The 17,788-nt window shown below is 38.7% G+C and overlaps 1 protein-coding gene across 2 annotated transcripts in view; it reads right to left on the reverse strand.

Annotated features, from left to right (window-relative positions):
• Positions 1-1,789: 1,789 nt before the first annotated feature.
• Positions 1,790-17,788, reverse strand: part of pdxdc1 (pyridoxal-dependent decarboxylase domain containing 1) — a 35,265-nt gene continuing 19,266 nt past the window's right edge. For both annotated transcript variants that reach the window (XM_067571046.1, XM_067571045.1), the window contains exons 14-23: positions 15,377-15,437; positions 14,270-14,340; positions 12,882-12,987; positions 12,512-12,686; positions 11,536-11,654; positions 11,299-11,417; positions 11,042-11,134; positions 10,130-10,226; positions 5,707-5,805; positions 1,790-4,758 (exon numbers count right to left, since the gene is read on the reverse strand). In XM_067571046.1, the coding sequence (XP_067427147.1) occupies positions 4,472-4,758; positions 5,707-5,805; positions 10,130-10,226; positions 11,042-11,134; positions 11,299-11,417; positions 11,536-11,654; positions 12,512-12,686; positions 12,882-12,987; positions 14,270-14,340; positions 15,377-15,437 (1,227 nt within the window). In that variant the 3' untranslated portion in view covers positions 1,790-4,471. The remainder of the gene's footprint in view (positions 4,759-5,706; positions 5,806-10,129; positions 10,227-11,041; positions 11,135-11,298; positions 11,418-11,535; positions 11,655-12,511; positions 12,687-12,881; positions 12,988-14,269; positions 14,341-15,376; positions 15,438-17,788) is intronic.

Consider the following 17,788-nt stretch of genomic DNA (forward strand, 5'->3'; position numbering starts at 1 on the left):
AATACAATCAGTCAGACAGACATGACAGGCAGGACGGTCCAGGACATTTCATCATATCAAATCAAAAGTTCTTCATCAACAGTGTTCTTGGAAGGTTATAAAGTTATTGATTTAGCTTTGCATTATAATCACATGACAGAAATAATCATTAAGAAGATTTTGCTTCATTTACATAATATACGAAATAAAACAAAGAACAGTAGTAATTATCTACAGAACAAGTGCAATAAAGCTGAACTCCATTCTTTTAAAATCTTCATTTATCACTGTGTTAATTCCTTTATCTTATCATACCATTGTATTATAACCATATTTTTTAACATTTTACAGTAAATATTCCACCAGTACCTGGCTCAAAGTACTAAAGACTACTTCAAATTTGCCCAAATGTGTTTTTTTCTTTAATTTTTTAGGCATTTTCAGTAGTTTTCATTTTAAGCTTTTACATTCAGGCACCAACATTAGAGCAAACTTCTGCCAAACCTACAGAGGCTCATTCACTGCCATTAAATTCCAAATGGCATAGAAAACAAATCTGCATTGAGAATAACCCCTCACTAATGACAAGCAATCAGTCATGTTGTGTAACGTTCCATCAAACTGCTCAAGAAAAAAAAAAAAATTGCTCATGCTATAGAAGTTCCCATCACAGATTCACCACCACTGTCGCTTTTTGATACTTCCACTTCCTCCTTCTCCCATATTTTCTTTATCAAACTATTTCCAACACTGCCAGTGACACATTTAGGCCCCTCGACAAGGTGCAATAACTGAGATCTTACAGGTTTGTTACATGTCACACTGTGCAAAATGGTCTAATACAACCTTGGTCACAACCTGTGTCAGACTGTGTGATGAATGTCTGTTGAATTTTAGCTCAATGATGGAAACAGAAAAAACCCAGCTGGTGTCATCCATTTTTAATCCTCTCCTGTTTGAAAATGCAGCAAAAACAAGCTCTGCCACTATTTTTTCTCTAACTTTATTTTAAAAATGAGTTATACATAAATGCTGATGTGGTATCTAGATGTATATGTGAAATGACAGTTATTTCATCTTGTATTCTGATTGGTTGGTTTGTAGACATAAGTCGTTGGGAGGATTGCTGTCAGAATTGTGATGAATGCTGTCTTTGGTCTCCAAAGCTCTTAATGAGTCTCATATTGACATCTAAAACCTTCATATGAACTCACCATGCTTCTCTCACAATCAATTAAGTTTTCATCTGAGACAGGTCAAAACTGCACAGTGTGTAGGGACCTTTAGGATCCACCCTAAAAATGTCTGTGAAATAGTGCTGGTGTGATAGAGACACAGCAGAATAATCTACAGTCATGCAAAACACAATGGGCCTCATGCAAGAAGCACTCATACACACACATTTGTTCTGGAATGTATGTATGAGGGATTTAACAGAATTTTCTCATGCTTAGAATTCTGTCTGCGAATGAAATTCCCAAGTGGTCCAGGCCAGTTGTATGTACAGTTTGCCTTTCTCCACAAAGGAAAACATTTGTTTAAGATTTATAATTAAATATAATAATGGTATCAACGCAAATGAAACACATTACAAAGGGTTAATCGTGTTACAAAGAAGTTTAGGAGTTGGTTTTTTTTAGATGTTATTGGCTTATTTTGGCATTCTTTTGTTCATCTAATGTGACTGTCATCCCCTTGACCTCCTCACATCATGGAATGATTTGCTTTAGCAAAACATTTTATAGTATCTACCTTCATGTCAGACAGTAATGTGTCTACTACTAGGCTAAATGAGTTGTGTTTTCATCTCCTGATTTTTGACAGCAGGATTTGACTTCCATATGTTGAAATTCTTCTTTTTACTCTTCAGTGTCATTTTTTGTGAATGAAACTTGCCCACAAACATATTGAAAAAGGTCACCTCATATAACAATTTAGGAGCGTCAATTATGCTAATAATCAAATCTCACAAACACATCTCCTCATGAGCAAGTGGCATTCATTAAGTTCAAACAAGCAATTAATGACAAGGTAGTGCAGTTATGAGAGTTTGATGGAATCAACCTGGAACAACGAACAAATCTCACAGAACAAAAGAAAGGGAGATTTAAGAGATGAATATGAAAATGTTCTAACATGAGGCCCAATGTTTCTTGAAAGCTTCTATAAGCAGTTTAGCACACTGGTGGTCCCAGGCAGTCAGATGTAACTGTTGAACCTACGTGAACTTCTACACACAAAAATCCTTTAAATCAACATTAATAAAGTGCACACATGCTCATAATCACCAGCCTGTACTTACTGTGATTATTTATACCAAATGATATCAAGGTGAATTTCCTCACCTAGCAGAATCAACTGAATGGTCCAAAACAAATAAAGCACCTGTTTGGCCCTCTAATATGGCACTTGTAAAAGGTTTAAAAGTTAATCCTCAAAGCACAGTACTTTGACCCAGGTCTGGAGGGATGTTTTTGGCAAAGAAAATAAATATTCCTCATACTGTAAATACCTGCAAAGCAGTGCACCTCTATGACACGTTTTACTCAGGTTGCATTGTTGACAAAAATAAAAAGAGATTTACATAAAAATGTAAAAGTTTGTACTACTCTGGCCCCAACTGCATGTGCAATTATAATGGTTTTTTTCACAATAGCCTGTGCTGCATTTGTATTGTATGACACCAGATAGATAGATAATACCAGAGCCACTGCTGAGATTTGGAGAAGTTACTCAAAACATTTTTGAAAAAAAAAAAAAAGTCTTAATTTTGTGGGAAAAAAGTCATAATATTAAAGCTTATATTAAGCAATGGGAACAAAGTTGCAATTTTTACTTAGTCAAGGACGTTGAAATGAAATGATTACAGGTGTTGAGTGAATGTTGATGTTCTGCTGGTATCTCACTAACCTCCAACAAGAACTTTTGGCAGAGTCAAATTCAAACAGTCATGCAGAGCAACAGAGGAAGTTACAGTAGAAAAATGACTGCAGTCAAAACACAAGTCTTTTACAGGGAAAAATGTAACTGTAGAGATGTGGACAATCTCTAACCAATCCATCTGGAAATTTTGTTGACCAGCTTGTGGTTTAGCATCATGACCTTTTCTTGTAAAGTTTCAACAACTTTATTAATATGACTTTTTCTCATATCATAACTTGCTCTGGCAAAATTACAACTTTATCACAACTGTTTCTTGCACAATTATAACTTAATCTCGTAATATCATCAAATTACCGTAAAATTCTAACTTTATTTGTTTTCCGTGGAAAATTACAGCTTTATTCTTGTAATATTGTGACTTTCTGATACTTTAGTGTCGTAACAATCTGACTTTTTTTTCCTCAAACTATCCCAACTTTATTCTTTATTTAAGATTTTTTCTCCCCCAGCAGTGGCCTTGATACTTCATCGTAGTATTGTGGGGCAGTGCACACATGGAGGGAGTGTTTGAAGCTCATACGCAGGTGACTGGTATAATCAGTAGGCATTAGGCGTTAAATAGATTAGGTTTTGCACAATACTCTACTCCTTCTATACAGATTTATTTTAGCATAAATTATCATAGTAAATAACTGGGTGGATTAGATATATATCATCTATTTACAGTGAGGTGCAATCTAAACATTTTAATTGTAGCAAGACTCACTGCTTCATTTCCAGTTGAGAGGTGAAGTGAATGGACTATTAAATGGAAACTCTGGTCCTGAATCAAACATTTTTCTCTTTGAAGCTAAAAAAAATCTGTATACAATATGGCTACTCCTCTGCTCTTTACTCACACCCTGAAGTCATCAACTGAGTGTAAAACTGTAGAGACACTAAGCAGGGCTGGATGTCACTGGACTTTAAAGGAAAAATCCACCCTTAAACACGTTATCACTGCTTTTGGCATGTTTACATTTCTGGCTGCATTCTGTCCTTTACTGTATTCTTGTTATCCCTTTGAATAAATCAGAGATGATGCAATGTTCTATCAAAATATTAGTGCAGCTCCAAAAGGAGTTTGACAGCAAAACATTTTTTCATCACCCCAAAATGGGAAAAACAATCATACAGGGGGATATTCACCAAGCAGGCAGGTATAATCATAACTCCCCTGACAGTAGCCTCAACAGCTCATGTTCCTTTTTGGGAGTTGTTTAAAGGCATTCTGAAAACTGGGGGAAAACACAGAATGCTGCAGCCACAGGTGGAGGAAAAGTGGGTATGCCAAAATATCATATTAGAACATTTTATCACCAAATCACTAGAATGCACTGAACTGAGCATCACAGTGTAAGAGTGTCCAGGGGAGAATGTATCCTTGACTCCTTGCTGTCCTAAAACTATAGGACAGAGCCAAATGAGAGAGACAAACAGCCCAAACTATCTCTGTCTCTGTTTTCTTTTGGAAGAATTAGATTCACAACATAATAACATTTCTTTTTAACATCTGTTAGGCTGGTACCATTTAGAGGACGGCTGGAGGACACTTGCAGAAAGAGTTGTCCTATCCTCTGCTCTGCTCCACCTCTTGGCCTTCAGGGGTCCTCTCCTCTGAGGCCTCTTCAGTCTCTACCTGCATGTGCTCCTGCACACACGACTCCTGAACTTCTTCTGGTATGACATCACATGTAATCTGCACGTCTTCCTCAGGTACGGACGGAGAGGAGGGTGGGTGAATGCTACTGCTCAGAGTGGTACCCCCTTCCCCGGTTGTTTCCTCAGCCTGTCCGATGGAGCTAGTTTCACTGAAGGAGTCGGAGCCTGCCCCGGAGCGCCGGAATAACCTCTGACCTAAAATTGAAAGACAGGAAGTGCAGATGGTAAGTGTGATGTCATTGAACAAAGAGAGAGAGAAAGCTCAGAGAGTACAAAGAGAAATTCCTATCCACAATTTTCATTGCTCTTTAAAAAGGTGAGACATCAGCTTGCAGGCTATCTGGCAGTGAATAGGTAACCTGAAGCAACAGGGGTGAAAACATTCTTACAGACAGAAATGGACAAGAAAAAAATTGTGACTGCTCTGCTTGTTCTTGAAAAACAAATTCAAATCAGGCAGTCCGTCCCTTACTTGACTGCCGTGCACATTATTATTTTATGTGTTGGATATTGCCTGCTATCATGTTTTGGTGTTGTTAAAGTGAAGTCCCATTCCTATTTAAACCATTTTGAGCCCTTGCAGCCTCTCACACTCAATCACTTACCTGGTGACGTTAATTCAGTCTGTGAGGGTTCAGGGCTTAGGGCTTCAGGGGGTCATTGGGATTGGGCCTGACTTTGAAACTGAAGGTAAACCTTCATTTTTTTTTCAATCATTGTTAAGCTGTCAATGAAAGTCAACATTTCATGCACAGATGTATCAAATTAAAAGCTTCCTGTGGCTCAAAGAGTATGATCCCTCTCTTTACTGGCAGGCATTCAATGTGAAATATCTGCAGGAAGTGTTCAGTTGTGCTGACAGTAGTTTAAAAAAAACAGCCAAGTAGAAGAGACTGGAAATGATTTGTGAATAAAACCAGTATGTATTTCTAAAAAGAGAAAGTAAGAACCATAGGGAAGTGAGTGTGATACATTTACTATGTGAGCTATTAGAACACAAGGTCATTCTACCCCCTCAAAGTTTTTCAGAGACTAGTCTCTGATAAACTACTGGCCACTGACTGCTATTATTTGAGAATCTGCCATAATTTGAACACCATCTTAAAATCCACAGTAGTCAGAGACAGACATGGATGATGCTACCTGGCAGTCTCTTTGATGAGGAGGTGGGAGAGTCTTGCAGGGAAGGCCTGCCTGCCTGGGCCTTAGTGGAGTATGTCACCTCTGTGGAGTCCAGGGAACCTATGGACACACCCATTAACATGCAGATGTATGTTAAACACACCTAACACACACACAAACAAACAAACCTTTGCTATGTACTTTTAATGAGAGCTAATCACGGCATAAGAAACACAGTGCCATGGTGTATGTAGCAACATACCGTACCAGCCAAAGGTTTGGACACACTTTCTCATTCAAATGAATGGAAAGTTGTGTCCAAACTTTTGACTGGTACTGTACACTCAACAAGCACTTTAGGAACACCTGTGAAATCTAATGCAAACCAATGCAAAAGCTCTGCCATAAATTCTACTTTTACCAAGCATATACATTTTCAGTTTTTGTTGACATTATCAGAAAGGTGATAATTCTACTTTATGTTTATTATTGAGGTCCTAGTGGGTGGTGGTGGTGGTGTACTGACTCACTGACTGACTGACTGACTGACTGACTGGCTAACTGACTGACTGGCTAACTGACTCATTGACTGACTGAATCACTCAATGACTAACTGACTCACTTTCAATTCAGTTCAATAGGCTTTATTGGCATGACATTTGACATGTGTTGCCAAAGTACTATTATGAAAAATGATCAAAGAAAATGTTAAGGAATGAAATTAACAAGAATAATGTGAACAACAATATTAGTCAATAGAATAAAATAGATAATGAAATGAATAAATTAAATAAAATAATGTCAAATGTGAATAATATTCATCTACTGATAATAAAAGATGTTGTTAATAGTAGGGATAACACAACACAGCCATTAGTCTACATAACAACATAAAAACAAAACAAAACAAAAAACCAAAAGGAGATGGTGGTGGTAAGTAGAATATGGTAAGAACAAGTATATTTATAAATGTCTATCTGTCTATATGTCTATGTCCTACTGGTTGTGTCCTTTGTTGTGGCAGGAAGTCACATATTTAACAGCCAACACTGCACATTCTTTCTTTTCCCCCAGAATGACGGCTCATTTCTCCCTTTCTGTCAGACTTCAGGATTTGGGTCAATTTCTTTCAAATTTTGGAAAGAATTCCTCCCTAATATTTCAGTAGTTTTGACATTCTTAGAAAGTGTAGAAAGTGTAGTTCTGTCATCACAATGGGAACGCAGCCTGTCCTCTCTGGGCAGCCAGGTCTGCCTGTGTCTGCCCTTCTCTATTGCCAGACTATGATCACTAAGTCTGTCTTTCTCAGGTTCTTATCAGATACTCTGCTTAGGAAGTCTGCCACAGTATAATGGCTGTTTAGGGCCAAATATGTTGTTATTTTATGTTGTGAGTATATAACATAATTCCAATAAGTGATGCATTTTTCTTCTTCTTTAGATATAAATTGGTTAGGTCTAATCTGAGTGACTGTGTAACTTCTCTGAGGCTGGCTAGGGTTTGTGATGTCAGAAGGTGAAAGGTCAGCCAGCCTTAGGACCAGTTGGTTGAGGGGACTCATTCTTAGGTTCAACTTTTGGCAGGTAAGGGCTTTATAATGGTAACAGGCAGTGTCACTCTTTTTAATATGGCTGCAGAATTTGATAGATCTTTTTTGAATACTTAGAAATAAAGGATATTGGCCTAATTCAGCCCTATACACACCAATACACTTGCAGAAATCTGTATGCAGGGCTTCTATTGTTTTTTTCCCTTTTTTGCCCAAATATTTTATAGTAAGGGGCCCTGTACCTCACTGCCATACAATGCAATCGACTCTATAACTGATTTAAACATTTTAGCCATGTCCTAGTTGGAATTTGGATTTGAACAGAATTCTAGATGGCACAGAAAGCCCTTTTGTCTTCTCTTTTAGTTCCTTCACAGCAGAGCAGAAGTTTCCTGTGGAACTAATTTGTAAACCTAAGTAAGTATGGGTATTTATTTGTTCTATTTGGGTCCCACCTATTTAAATGTTGGGTCATTTCTTTGTAACCTTGATCTTTTTGGGAAGGTGATAATTTTGGTCTTTTCCATGTTAACTGTGAGGGCCCAGTCTGACAGTACTGATGGAGAAGGTCCAGGCTCTGCTGAAGACCCTCTTTAGTAAGAGACAGTATGACCAGGTCATCTGCATAAAACAGACACTTGATTTCTGTGTCTTGAAGAGTGAGACCAGGTGCTGGTGACATCAATGTATAGCCACTAAATGTGCTTGTTTTTGCCACTGAGAGGCTCAAATTGTTATTATAAGTGTCTGACAACATTATGGAAGGATCATACAGAGAAATAAAACTGACTCACTCTCCAGTCTGTTTGTTATTCTATCTAACCAAGACTCGCCCCAGGAAGAAATCTTGTTCTGAAATCTCCGGATAGTTGAGTTGTTATCGAAATCAGCTAAATATTCAGCCATGACTTTGACAATCTTTTAGGTAACACTAAGCTACTATTTCTGTACTCCAACACACAAACTCCTCCTGGTTCTCCTCTCTCTTACTCTGTCATGGCTGAATATTTAGCTGATTTCGAAAACAACTCAACTCTTGCGAGATTTCAGAATGAGGCACATGAACCATTTCTACTGGCAAAATGCGTTTATATTATTTATTCATTATTTGCATCTGTATTTATTGATATTCTGATTGTGAATTCATTATTTAATAACCCAGAATATGATTAGGGTGTCTTTTGAACACTGGAAATTATTCATTTGGTTAAATGTTTCAGGGAAAATTGTAATTATGTATATCAAACCCTCATATCAAACCCGACGCTGAGGAATTTTCAGCCTAACATGTGACTGAATGGAAATGACAATAAATGATGTGTAATATAAATGTGTTTAAACTGTGTTTCTTGCTGGCAGACAGACTCTCCCTGACTTTAATCTTATCTATAGTAACAGTTAACAGGAGAAATAACAGATCACAACAAGAAGAATCTTTCTAATAAATTAAGAAAACTCTTTATGGTTCTTTTGTTGATCAGACCTACAATTACCACAAATGTTTAACTAGATGACGAATCAGAAAACAAATAAAATATAAAACCTAGAAGTGATGCACTTGAGTTGAATCTGTAATCTGTCTCCACTCAGTGATGTTGTGATGTATCAGATCAGTCTGATCAGCTATAGCGTCAAAACAATAACTGATATCCAATAAGGGGATGTGTCAGCTGGCAAAAGACATCCGTGAAGGCTGCTTTCACGTATCCTCGCTGATGGCGCCTCAGAGATCCTCCTTGCTTCTTGGAACACAAATAAGAGCTTTGGGATGGCCTTCAAAATGGCGGACCAGAGCTACTTCCAGTACAAGCAAGGAGCAAGGAGCAAGGAAAGACCTTACTGACTTGCTCACTGACTTACTGAATCATTTACTGACTTACTGACTCGCACACTGACTTACTGACCTACTCACTTGTTCACTGACTCGCTCACTGACTCAATCAGTTACTTACTTACGGATGTACTGACTTGCTCACTGACTTACTGACTGACTGCTCACTCACTCTCAGAGGCTTGTTGGTGCCTAACAGACACTCCTTCGACACTCTAGCCCTCATTTTCTTCCCCTCTGCACCTGATTTTATGTAACATGTATGCAAGAGGCCACTCAACGAGCAAGGAGACTCCACAAATACTATTCAATCATTCACACACCTGTTTGCTAACTGTGTGTGCACTGCAGTTACTTTGTCTCACATACCAATTAATGTCAATGAGAGAACGTTTTCAGCAAATGTTTGCAGTACGTGGTGAGGTCTTCAATAATGATAACGTGGTTTCAAGTTCAGAAACAAATCACACAATTTAAAATAAGGTTATATAAACTGATGCTGGGTCTCACAACCACACAATGCATGCTGTGTAGCATGTGCAGCATGAGTCTACAGCATTGTTCACTTGCTCCTTCAGCCCTCAGAGGGCTGATTTCACAGGAGTCCAGTGGATATTTCAGAGTGCTGGAGTGTCACTTATGTTGACAGGGATTCCCCTGAGGGGAAATGAATGAGGGTTTGTTAAACCACTATTGAAACACACTGACACAGAGCAGGATCATTCATTGGCCTCCTCTCTTCAGTACTGCTGCTGCTGCTTCATGTCCATGATCTTTTTCTATGATGTACTTCCAACACAGAAAAAAGGTTGTTCTAAAACAATACCTTATCCTCAATACCTATTTTAATACTTCAGAACTTGCATTTCAGACTACCACAAAGCTCACTTTTGGTTCTGTCATGTTTTAGGTTGGACCTTGGGTTACATTTGATATGACAAGAAAATGACTTCAGAGTGTCATCTGTCATCTCACACACATGCACATACATACATGGGCATGCATGCATGCATACACACACACACACACACACACACACACACACACACACACTCACACACTACCTGCAGCCAGGTTGAAGGTCCTGCCCTTAATGGAGCTTTCAACTGGAGAGAACCAGTTTAACACAGAGCCAACCAGAGGAAGTTGTCTTAGCATCCCCTAAAAGACACAGAGACAAAGGAAATCAAATGTGTGTGAAACTTACTATAATGAGGACCATATGTTCACTAGGGATATGCAGAGGGCCCAGTATTTGTATCTGTATCTGTTGAGGCAGCAAAATTATTTGTATTTGTATTTGTGCTCGAATAAAAGTGGAAAGAGGTTTAATAATCCTGTTTTTGTTTTTATTACGCTTTTATTTTATTACAATTACAATTTTAGAAATTTAAAGTGTTACAACAAGTGTTCATGAGGTGTTCCCTTGGGAGCACTTCACTTGAGCCTTTAGCTCAGCTTGATCTCTGGGGAACACCCCCAACACCGGGAGTGATGTCCAAATTAGGAAATGTGCATCATGTAGTAGGTGGATGTGAATCCCTTCACTGAGACCTGCTGATAGATGTAACAGCAGAGCAGAGGAGAGACACTGAGATAGTGATGTGATGGTGACCTGTGCACTGATATTTGACATGTTTTTTTTTTCTTCCTGAAGACAAATAATTTTTAAAATATTTGTATGAAACAAATATTTGTAAAAAAACAAAACACTATTTGTCCTGAATAATGTATTTGTATTCGGGCACACCCCTAATGTTTACTACATCTGTCCTCTAAATCCTTACTTAACGTAACTCTACTCATTATCTAACTTTAAACCAAAACTTCAAATCCAAATCCACCTTTGTTCCTGGATTCTCAAGTCTCAACTCTGACTCATTTAAGGAGTGAAGATCAGTCAACATGTTGTCATTTTAAAAGTAGAAAATTCAAAGTGAATTCACACAAAACATAAGTGATAGAAGTCCACACACCTCTTCCATGAGTTTCTCCTCATTGGCTTTTTGCAGCTGCAGCTCTGCCTCCAGGATGCCTTTCCTCACCACCTCTGTCATGTTCTCCAATAGCTAGACAGTAAAATAATCACTACTGTTTAGAAATGTAATGTAATGTATGGAACAACACAGTGAACATACGTATATTATAATGAATACATCATGTCTATTTATATGTCATTCTCATACAGAATGCATTTTCTGCAAAACAATCCTATCCTATAAAATGTTGTTACCCTTCCGCTCTCTTCTATGTCCCTTCCCAGCGCAGCTATTGTGTCCACCAGTTCTGAAACATCGACGTCCTCTGTTACCATGCTCACAAAGATACAGTCCTCTGTCCCAAACTCAGGGCCTGGGAGGAGAGGTGGAGATGGAAAAAGAGAGAAACAACAGCAAAATTTAGAAAGATAAATACTGTAAGCTACTTTTTTCATTCTTCACAAGCCTCTGAGATGTGAAAAGGTACTAACCAGTGGAAAAGATGATGTCAGTGTCAAGGTCTTGTAGTTTCTTCAGCAGCTCAGTGTTGATTTTCTTCAGCTCCTGCTTTGTCCTGCTCTCATCCATTCCTTCAGCCTGTGGCTCGTACCTGAACATAACATATCCATCCTGTTCTGATGTTTGATTCCTACTGAGCACTGCAGCAAATCTTTTCATGACAAATCTGAACTTTGTTAGAAGGACAGCGTGTATTAAGGACATGCTGGCTTCATCTATCTATTAAAGTGATGCCTTTTGTCATTCATTCAGAGGTGTCTGTTACATTGATGTTCCTTAGGGCTTTATTCAGACATGACAGGACAACAATGGAAACATCCACAATGCCTGCATGACATCTGGCTTCTGGTTTTAACAGGGACCACTTTTATTTCTGTGCTAATCTTGATACCACCTCATTTATCCGAGGAGGTGCTCTGACTGGGATTCACACCCCTATCACCCATCTGCTAAGCAGCAGTCTGAACTCTATCCAGCTGCAGTAAACACATTACCTAACTCTCCTACCACTCCACCTGACTGACTGAGGAACTGGTTTTATCACTCTAACCACCACCATGAAGCTATTCCACCAGAACACCACTACACTGTAAGAAATGGGGGACAAAATCCACAGCCCTTTTCATGTGCACAAATATAATGTGAGGCATTAATACAATATGAGGCTTCAGCAGTCTGGGTGAGCTAAATCAAGTCAGTATCTTCCAAAGTTACAGCCTATTTAGTATGAAATTCTCTCTTTTTGTTTCCCCTGAATGAAAATCCTGGCTGAGCTTTGGTGGAGGGATACATTCTGGTGGTCCTATATAGATTTGTTGACGCTACTCGGCCTTCACTACTCAAAACGTGCTCAGAGAAAACTTCAAATGCAAAGAAAAAATGGAATCAAAGCAGCCTGAGTACAATCTCTATACAATAGTTGTTCCCATAAAACCTATCCAGCCTTACTGAACAGCCCCCAGGCCAGGCCAGCTGAGCTCCTCCATGTATCTGAGGGAGGGCGAGTGTCGGTGGGTCTCCTCTCTGAAGTCCTGTCTGAGGGACATTGTGGAGCTCATCACAGGCACCAGCTCTAACAGCTTCTCCACCAGGTCCTCCACATCCTCCTGCTGGGTCCCCAGGACTGGACGGGAGGGAGAAAGTCATGGTCATGACTGCTAGCTTACATTTATGACTAGAGGATACAGGCCTGTGGTGAGGAATAATCATTATGTTTCTTTTATTGGTGATGTTTAACCTTTGCTGGCACTAGTTAACATTTATTAAAAATACATCTTGGAATGTCATGTTTATGTTTGTGTGTGTTCGTTCATGTTACCTGCAGCGGTCAGGAGTGGGCTGAAACGAACACAGGTACCCTCATCTTCAAGCTCCACCACATCTATCCCACTGTTGGGAACCAGCTGGGCCAGCTGCTCACCCAGCTATACCCCAGGAAAAGCATTCATTTAAAAAGAAAACATCAACTGTGTGGTCGGACAACGCAACAGTTAAGTGTTGAGAACACTGACAAAGAAGTAATGGTTTTATTCTGTGGCAAAAGGTTCAGTTCTGCCTCTTTAAACTCTTGTTATAGCCCCCAGTGGTGCCAGTAAAGAAACAAAAATCCTAATTCACTCAACTTAGACCTGTATGTGGCAGGTCATCATGCAAACATCCATAAATCCATGGTGAAATTCTAAATAGTATCAGAATCAGGACCCGTATTCATTAATTAGCTAAAAGTTACATTTTGGACTTAAAAACTTAAGAATAAAAAGAGCTTCTGAGGTCTCTCAAGTTGGTTCAGAGTAGATCCTGCATAACTAAACCAAGCACGCCTCTGTTTTCCATCTGATTGTACTAAATATTATTGGTTATTATGACTGATACAGCATAATTAACAATGGAGTCATTTTAGCCTTACATATTTTTTGCATTTCAACATTTGATAGGATGCACCACTTCATCTTTTTTCTTTTTTTCCCATTTATCAGGGGTGCAAACCAACAGCAGGAACAAATTTGACATTGATTTTGTTTGTAATCACTTTCTAAGCATCTTAATTGCCTGGACTTCAATCAATCAATCAATCAATCAATCAATCAATCAATTTTTATCTATATAGCGCCATATCACAACAGAAGTCATCTCAAGGCACTTTTCACATAGAGCAGGTCAAGACCGTACTCTTTAATTTACAGAGACCCAACAATTCCCCCATGAGCAAGCACTTGGCGACAGCGGTAAGGAAAAACTCCCCTTTAACGGGTAGAAACCTCAAGCAGACCCCAACTTGTGAGTGTGGTACTAAATTCTCCGTATAATATGATTTCTCTGACATACCTCGTCTACCAACAACAGTCTACCTATTTATATAATTATATATTATAAATATATTAGAGTGTTGTTCATTTCACACAATATGTCACAAATAATATGAGCATTCAAAAAATTATAAATATACTGTATATATTTGCAGAATAATATACAACTGAGTTTTAGACCTGGAAACCAAAACTATGATCTTAAAGAAGCTAAAAGGTGCCATAGAGCAGAGGGGAACTGAAGAGTTATTTTCTGGTCATCACTACAAGCAACATCTTTCATAATACACACAGTCATTTGATCCACTGTTATTATAGAAATAATGATTGGTGCAGCTTAAACTAGCATAGGCACAAAAATTAAAGTTATAGTCCATGTTAAAGAGGTGAAAACACTCACCCATCTGTTGAAGGCATCAAGCACCTCTTTCTCGCCAGCACAGTAACCCTCCACTGAACCCCCACTGGATGCTAACATATAAGGAAAGGAAATAGCAACTTAACAACTGTATAGTGTGATAATATTGGTTTTGTATAATCTTCTTTTTCTCTCAATAATTGTAGGAACCAGTTTTTGAGCATGAGCATCTGCTGGGAAGAGGTCATAAATCATCCACCAGGAGTCAGTAGACAAAAAACATATTAAGGAGGCCAGCCACATCAGAAAGCAGAGACCATCCTTGAACAGACACCATCTCCCACAAACTTAGAACATGTGATGTCACCTGATCCAGCTCCATTCACAGAGTAAAGAAAAATGAAAGCTCTGAAAACTTTTAAGTGGACTTTAGAGTTTAAAAAATGTTACACATTACAATCTCTTTTTGTTTTAAAACTTACTTAAACTGCAAATATGAAAATAAAATATAGCCACAAGCGGCAATGAGTGGGGTCCAAGCAATAAAGGCAGTCTTCAACTTAATATGATCTTCAGAGGATTTTGAAAACATGCCACATGCATAAATTGCCACATGGTTGGTAAGTTTGGTAAGTAAAAAAGAAAATGTACATTTGTACATGTACATGTACAGATTACAGCAAGATATTGAATATCAGTGCAGACGTTTGACCAATCTGAACATCATCTGAAACACTTGATATCTACCATCTAAAGAATGTCTGTGTCAATTTTGGGAGCATTTGAATGAAGACTTTTGAAGATATAGATACTGATTTAGCACATTTTGAAAAATATAGCGTGACGGACGTCTGAATTGACTTTGAGTTGCAGTGAGGCAAACTTTTGTCACACACCAGTGGATGTGCTGAAAAAAATTCAGCTCTTATGGACCTGTAGTTGTTATGATTTCTGAGACACATATACTTCTAGAGCACAAGAATAATACTAACTGATATAATAGGGTTCCAGCAGCTTCACTGCTTGGACCCCTACAAAGTTCACCACAGAGATTCTATTCGGTGGTACATTACTATTTCTGATTGACAGAGAGTCTTCATTAAAGTTGGCTCAATCATGTTCATAGGGTCCAGGGAGTACAACACTTACCAGCACTCATTTCCTGGGAAAATTTGAATAGCACCACAGGAGAGTTGAGTTCATCCTCCACCTGTTGGACACACAAAGACACAGATCAGGCATCTGAGACTCAGTGATTATTACAATTATACTTAATAAGTGATCTACTGTATGGCATGCAAAACAATCATTAGTTAAAAGGGTGTGATGTGAACATGGATTTAAGACTTTGCTTTGTGTCCATGCCTACTGAAGCTACTATATCTTATTTCCATGGTAATTGCAACTGAATATCACATACAGTACTTGAATCAAAATATCAAACTGAGCAGCCCAAACCAAAGCTACAGCTCCAGTTTAGAAGATTTGACTGGATAGTTGAATTAATACATCATTGAATTTCCACTGCATTGGGCATTTCAATTACTCCATTATCACTGTAAAATATTTCAGAAGAAAGTCTATGAACCATGCAACCAGGTTATTGATGCAGGCAGTACCTGGACACATCTGCATTTTTAAGTACAGTACTGTGCAAAAGTTTTAGGCACTAAAAGTAAAGTGAGGATGCTTACAAAAATATTGCTATAAATTGTTTTAATTTATCAATTAACTTCTAACAAAGTTGAGAAAACACTAGTAACCTAAATGAAATCAATATTTGCTGTGAGCAGCTTTGCCTTTAAAACAGCAGCAGTTCTCCTCGGTTCACTTTAACACAGTTTTTCATGGTAACTTGCAGGTAGGTTGTTGTAACCATCCTGGAGAAAGAATGTTCTTCTGTGGATTTATTATTTAGGCCATCTCAGGTGCTTCTTCATGTAATCCCAGATTGACTCCATGATGTTGAGATCAGGGCTCTGTGGGGGCCATACCATACCATCTGTTGCAGGACTCATCATTCTTCTTGTTGCTGAAAATAGTTCTTTATGACTCTAGCTGTATGCTTGGGGTCATTGTCATGTCATGAATAAATTTGGGACCGATCAGACACCTCCCTGATGGTATTGCATAATGGATAAAAATCTAAACATCTAAGGTGCCTAAAATTTTTGCACAGTACTGTATGTCACCCAGGGTTGGTGTCTCCTGTTTAGTAATCTATTAATATTTGTGTCAAATTTGGCCAGAATCGAATTCACCGAACCATTGATCTTAGTGAAGTTACTTGTGATACATTTCCTCATCTTTTGAACCCCTAAGACAGGAAATAAAACCCGCAGTGAAGCCCATCATTGATGACATCCAGGTGAAAGGTTAGGGCAAGCATCATGCCTGGGTGGGGCTGAAATGAACACTAGTGTTTCTGGATTGTTGATGTGAGGGTCATGAATAATTCACAGGCATGTGTGGTGTTGTCAAGTTAGAAAACCAGCAAGTTAACTCCAATATGTATTACACATAATGAGAGCCAAAGGGTTACTAGACCCAGGCCAGGCCTAAAAGCCTCAGTATGCTTTAAACAAATTTCTTGATGGATTTGTCTAAAGACATCTGAAATCCCCTTTCCTATGGTGGAATTGTTCTGATATTTTTGTAACATTCCAAAACAGACAAACACACCCATTTTATGCAGTGGTTGGCTAGGTGTGTCAAGGAGGGAAAAGGTGTGGGTTCTTCACACAACTTACTTCCGTAATGTGGAACACCATGAATGCCTTTGAGGACACTTCAAACAGATAAAAATAATTTTGCGTATGCATGCAGTCACAGTATGTTGAATAAAGGCAGACTGCCGATGGGCTGAGGCACAGGCACCAGCTCAGACAGTCTTTTCATAATGGCTTTCTTCTCTCAGTGTTGGACCTCACAGACCAGAGCGCATACATCAGTGAGGAGAGGTAAAGTTAATTCATAACTGCTATCAAAAGTGTATGACCAGCAGGAACCCAGCACTAGATGAAGCATCAGACTCAGACAGAACCCAGGAATTAACAATCAGCAAAGCTATGGTGGACAACAAGACATCCATACCAGGAGCCCGTACATACAACTAGTAAGGTGTTTTCAACCAAGCAGAAAGATAAAGGAATTCAGAAAAGAAATTTTAAGCAAGAAAAGAGCGAGCAAAAAAGATGACAGAGAATAGGTGACAGTAATTATGGTTGCATTTCACATCATTAAAGTTGCTGTTACGAGCAGTGCCCCCTTATGTAGAAAGGAGCCAGTTAAGGTGGCTGGGGCATCTGATTAGGATACCTCCTGGACGGGTCTCTGTGGAGGTATTCAAGGCACCTCCAAGTAAGAGGAGACCCAGGGGCAGGGTCAGAACATGCTGGAGGAATTACATATCCCCCTGGGCCTGGTCTAAAGAAAAGGATGCTTGGGCTACTTTGCTTAACCTGCTTCTACTGCATCTTGATAAAGCAGGATGGGTTAAAATTATATGGGATTAAGGAGGGTAACTGTACAGTAATTGTACAATGCATTTTAAGAAGACAA

Source organism: Thunnus thynnus, chromosome 17, assembly GCF_963924715.1.
Source record: "Thunnus thynnus chromosome 17, fThuThy2.1, whole genome shotgun sequence".
NCBI lineage: Eukaryota > Metazoa > Chordata > Actinopteri > Scombriformes > Scombridae > Thunnus > Thunnus thynnus.